Source organism: Gossypium hirsutum, chromosome D05, assembly GCF_007990345.1.
Source record: "Gossypium hirsutum isolate 1008001.06 chromosome D05, Gossypium_hirsutum_v2.1, whole genome shotgun sequence".
Classification (NCBI taxonomy): domain Eukaryota; kingdom Viridiplantae; phylum Streptophyta; class Magnoliopsida; order Malvales; family Malvaceae; genus Gossypium; species Gossypium hirsutum.
This window is the reverse complement of record NC_053441.1, coordinates 21330534-21335784: the sequence shown is the minus strand read 5'-3', so window position 1 is coordinate 21335784 and position 5251 is coordinate 21330534. Positions and strand designations below refer to the sequence as shown.

Below are 5251 nucleotides of genomic sequence, written 5' to 3'. Positions count from 1 at the left end.
AATATCCCAATAAATAATATTTTATAACTAATCAGTAACATAAATGTAAAAGTAGTAATAAATAGTTGATGGCACAGGTGAAAAATATTATGCATAAAATAATAAATTATATATAATATAAAAATAAATAATTGATAATAAAGACGATCCTAAATTTTATAATTACAATTATAAACTTTTTAACTATGTAAAAAATTATATTCTTTATAATACCTAATTAAAAATATTGATTTATATTAAGAATTATAATTTAAAATTTTCACTTATGATTAAATTAACAATTATATATATATTTAAAATTATTATACCAAATTAATTAATTGCTTTTTATTGTAAAATAATATAATATCGATATTTTAAAATTCACCTGTAAAATGTAAATGCATATAAAAGAATTTAAATAAAGAAACTTTCATGTTAATTTTTATTGATTATACTTTAAATTTATTTACATTTTGAAATTAAATTTAAACTTTATATTAAATTTATATAATTGTGATTATTTTAATTATAATTTTATAAACATGATTAAATCATAACTCAAAATTTTAGGGAGCGAAGTTTGCGAAAGGCTACAAATCTTGCAGAAGAAACAGGGTCAGTCACCAGAATCCTTGCTTGCTTTAATCTAACAGGGAATTAATACTTGATCCACAGGGAAGAACATACAAATGGATTGAAACTTTTCCTATTTTCAATTACATTAACAAGCGCAGTTGGAAAGTGCTTTCAAGGATTTTAAACCAGAGAAAAATTTGTACACTGGATATCAATCTTCCATGCTTTTTCAGCCATGAAACTGTGATTGACTGTAATTAACTGGAATGGTAAAGAGACAGATTTAAAACAGCCTCTAAGTTTCCTTTTCAAACCAATACACACTAAAGTAGCCAATTATTAGGACAAGTTGGCCGACTTTTATTCAACTTGCTTGACGTTCTTGATTAAGAAGTAGTTAATCAAGAACTGGTATTGTACAGTATGAAGCCATTAATTACAAGCTGTTGATTGCTAATTTAGAAGCAAGGCATGCATCCACAGCTTCAGCAACCGTGAGGAAAATCCCATCAGCTCCAATTTTCTCCACAAGTTTTGACAGCTTTAGCTTGTGGATCACTTGCCACCTGAGATTCACCATTACCAACTGCAAAAAATAAAAAAATAAAAAAAAATGTAGTTTTAAAATCAGTCATGTAATTCCAGGAATAGTTAAAAAGATCACAATCTCGATTGATGTTATAAAAAGCTTACTTTCATGCCAAGTGAAACCAGCTCGGTGTGCAGTTCTTCTAGCGCCAGAATTCCAGAAGTGTCAATGTTCATCACATCTGTCACATGGGAGAATCAGTTATACTCTGACATAGGCTGTTCTTTTTTTGGAAACTACAAGAAGATTATTTAAACTTACTGGTCATGTCGAGGATTAAGATTTGAACTCTGTCTTTTGCAGTTTCTTCTGTTCCATTCTCATCTTGTGTAAGGAGCTTTAGTATTCTGAAACAAACAAGTGCAATGTTATGTTTGGGAGTGGAATGGAGCCAATTGTTTGTTTCTCTTGTGAATTGCAGCTATACACATACCTTTCTCTCAGGAAATTGGCATTGGCAAAGCAAAGTAAGCTCGAGTTTATGCGAAGTGTGAAGAGTCCTGGTGTTTTAACAGCCATGGGATATTGATCCACCTCACAAAAGATATCTGTTCTTGGAAGCCTTCCTAGTTGTTCAACGGCTGGTCGGATGGAATTCAGCAACACCTTGGCAAATGAAATAGCTACCTGCAATTTATTGCAAATTTAATTTCCCTGTTAGTAACCAATTGATCCCTCTCCAAATTCTACATGCAAAATTGTAATTATTTACTCATTAAAAGTTTCAAACAGGATGGTTTTATGTGAGTAACACAAAAAACCCCATTTATACAAATCACGCCTCCTTTGAAAAAATAAAAAACAAACAGTTCAATCTGGAAAGTTGAATAGGTTTTGAAGAATGAGACGGAGATAAATTTTGTGAAATTTGTAGGCATGGAAAATCAAAGCCACCGAATATAGGACTAAAAGAGTAGTTGAGTAAAAACTTATTTGTTTTATAGGGGACTGAAACACGAGTTTTTTACCGTGCTGTATATGCTGCTTACTTTTTTGTCTATACATTAGCTTACAAGCAAACTGTGATCTACGCATTCGCATAGCTGGGTGAAAGCAATAGTTGCAAGTAGTGGATAACAGGCCACTGGGGGTCCATAAGTCTGGTAAAAAAAAATTTACGGGTTTCAAGAGGGTGTGAACTTTTGACTCCCTGTGTAGGTAATTGTATGGATCAATCAAAAATCAATTATGAGATGGAATGGAACCCACAAGTCGCAATGAGTTTTAATTTCTTTCAATTCTGAACATTCAATGTTTGAAATAACATAGCATCCCCTGTTGATCATATCCACATGTTTTTTAGTTGGTAGTGAATTTATAATATCGGGTGGTGTGGTTTGTGCCCTTGTTGCTATTATCCAGGCTGGGAATATTAAATAGGTAATGTACTATTATCTAGTAGGTGTATGATATATATATTAAGCTTTTTATATATTTAAGTGTAGAAGAAAAGGATAAGAAATTACCGCTACTAGAAGACCGATCTCCACTGATTTGAACAAGACTCCAATAAAGGCACCGAGGCAAGCTAGGAAATCTAGTTTGTCAACCTTCCAGATACGGTAAGCTTCATTAATGTCAATAAGTCCAGGAAGTGCAGACATGATGATGGAAGCAAGGATGGCGACAGGGGTGTAATACAGTAGCCTGGTAAACAACTCCAATGCCAATATCACTGTAATCGCCATCACTATATTTGACACGACAGTCTTGCAGCCTGCGCTAAAATTCACTGCAGTCCTGGAAAATGAACCTGCCAATACGTATATAATTAATTTTTATGTATGAGGGGAATATGTGATATAATTTATGGATTCAGTTTACCAGTGGCTACGTAGCAAGAAGTTAGAGATCCTGCAAGGTTCATGAACCCCATTGCCAACATTTCCTTGTTACCGTCTAAATGGTATCCATTAATTGAAGCAAATGATCGGCCAACTGCGATGGCTTCCTGAGAAGAATATGTTTCAAAGGAGTTGCCGTAAACAAGCCAAAAAAGAAAGATGGGAGTGAGATGAAGAGTAGTTACGCACAGTGAGAGCAACAATGGCAGAAATCAACCCGATTTTGGCTGCTTCTGCAACATGTGTGCCATTAAATTGTAAACGATGGACTGAGCTTGGATTGAGGCCTCCTTTTAAGTGTTTTACTATCTTCACCCCATGATTGTCAGCCCTGGTTAAATATACAATCAGGGTGGATAATATGACTGACAATAGAGGAGCTATTGCTGGGAACCAGAAGAGCTTTTTGTTTCTTTTTCCCTGAAATCAGGTTTTTTTTTTTTTTAGATTTACTGATGAAACAAATTAAATATTATTACTTTAATGGGAAAAGCCTGCCAGAATTTGATTACTTACGATAAACCTGGCGACAAGGAGGAATACCAGGAAGGATAAACCGAGGACGAAATTTAGAGGATACCACTGTTTAAAGAAATATAGAAAGGGTGAGACAATGAAAGCGAAAGATTTTAGCCATCATACTGAAATGATTGATGGCTGCAAAGTTCGGTTTCCTTGACTACTTACTTCATGTTTAACTGATTTGGAAACCGAGGTCAAAACTGACACTACATCGGTTTTAGTGGTGAAGTGACTCAGTCCAAATAGTCCCTTCAGTTGCTGAAGCCCTATCACAATGGCTGCACCCGCCATGAATCCAACCACTGCAGCATGTGAAAGAAAATCCACCAGGAACCCCAGTCTGTGAAACAGCAAAACTGTTTTCAGAGAAGAACATGTGTGTTGATTTTTTTTTAAAGGACCAAAAAAAAAAAAAACTTAAAAGATCTCAGTACCTAAACAATCCAAATATGGCTTGGAAAGTTCCAGCAAAGAATGTCACGGTGAACACTAGACTTGTGTACCCAATGGGGTCAATTGCAGGATCCACCAGGCCTGGAATCATGGAAGATAGCAGCATTGAAACCACGGCTACCGGTCCGATAGCTATCTCTCTTGAACTCCCCATTACCGCATATATAAGAGGTGGGACGACGCTTGTGTCTAGATGAAACAACCCCCATAACACAATTTCATCAAGAACAAGAAACTTCAAGCTTAAGGAAATGAAAAGCTCAGTTTTTCAGCAACTTACATAGACCGTATTGAGGATCAAGTTTCGCTAAATTAGCATATCCAATACTCTGGGGAAAAAGAAAATACAGTGTCATGAGAAAGCAAAGAGTGACACAGAGAAGCAAAAGAAAGTGAGTACCTGAGGAATGCTAAGACTTGCGAGTGTTAAACCCGCCATTAAATCATGTTTAAAAAATGAAGCCTTGTAATTCCTTCCCCAGCTGAGGATCGGAAACAGACCTCGGAGGAAGGACATGGCATGTTTCCCCTTGGCGTTGGATGAGGAATTCTTTTTTCCAGGAGTTAACAAACTTCCTTTGACTGTACCAACTAGTTCCTGCCATAAACTAGGAGGCTCAGGTGAATTAATCAGCCACTGCACTCTCTCGGTTCGACTGGAATCCTCGAGGTCTAGCTGCTGAGCCTCCGCAGCAGTGTGAGGCAAGGAACCCATGATTGTTTGAAGCGTTTGGGTTAACTCACTCTATGATTGTAATCTTCTGAAAACAAGTCTAGTTCAGTCAATAAATAATGGTGACATGCGATAATGACCCGCCTATAAATGTAAAATTAATTCAAGTGTATTGTTTATAAGTAATATGGAATATACAAGGATAATGTAATTGTTGTGCACGTTTAAATATTCTGGGTACTAAACCATATGAACCCCTCTTTTCTCAATGCAGAGCATGTGAGTCGTTTACATGTTAACCATGCGATTTCCAGTCTTAAGCTTTAAAAATTTTAGGTTGACTCAACAATTATAACGTCTAATTTAATTTTAATTTTAATCTATATCTTGTTGCACTTCATCATCAACATGCTAAAAATAAATATTTTTTTTCATATCTATTTTTTTTAATATAATGTCTGAAATTAAATACTCAAATTAAAATTTAATCGATAATTAATTATTAATAAACAAAAGTATTGAAAGCATTACCAACCTTACAAATTACACAGTTGCTATCTCGTTGGCTTCCCTGCATGTTGAGTTTTCATTGCTTTTCTTTTGGCAAAATTC

The 5251-nt window shown here is 35.0% G+C and overlaps 1 protein-coding gene across 1 annotated transcript; it reads right to left on the bottom strand.

Annotated features, from left to right (window-relative positions):
- Nucleotides 1-672: 672 nt before the first annotated feature.
- Nucleotides 673-4736, bottom strand: LOC107905022 (low affinity sulfate transporter 3). The gene is made up of 12 exons (XM_016831571.2): nt 4367-4736; nt 4247-4295; nt 3948-4155; nt 3679-3853; nt 3508-3573; nt 3181-3411; nt 2972-3098; nt 2614-2900; nt 1581-1774; nt 1409-1494; nt 1252-1328; nt 673-1144 (listed from the first exon to the last, which is right to left on the bottom strand). The coding sequence occupies exons 1-12, from the start codon at nt 4679-4681 to the stop codon at nt 995-997; spliced, it is 1965 nt and encodes a 654-aa protein (XP_016687060.1). The 5' UTR covers nt 4682-4736; the 3' UTR covers nt 673-994.
- Between the last annotated feature and the right edge of the window lie 515 nt (nt 4737-5251).

Excerpts from the sequence above, each read along its gene's own strand:
- LOC107905022 (XM_016831571.2), bottom strand. The coding sequence starts at position 4,681 with ATGGGTTCCTTGCCTCACACTGCTGCGGAGGCTCAGCAGCTAGACCTC. Across the intron at positions 2,901-2,971 it reads TTCTTGCTACGTAGCCACTG|GTTCATTTTCCAGGACTGCA; the intron begins GTAAACTGAATC and ends ACGTATTGGCAG. Across the intron at positions 1,329-1,408 it reads CTTAATCCTCGACATGACCA|ATGTGATGAACATTGACACT; the intron begins GTAAGTTTAAAT and ends CCCATGTGACAG.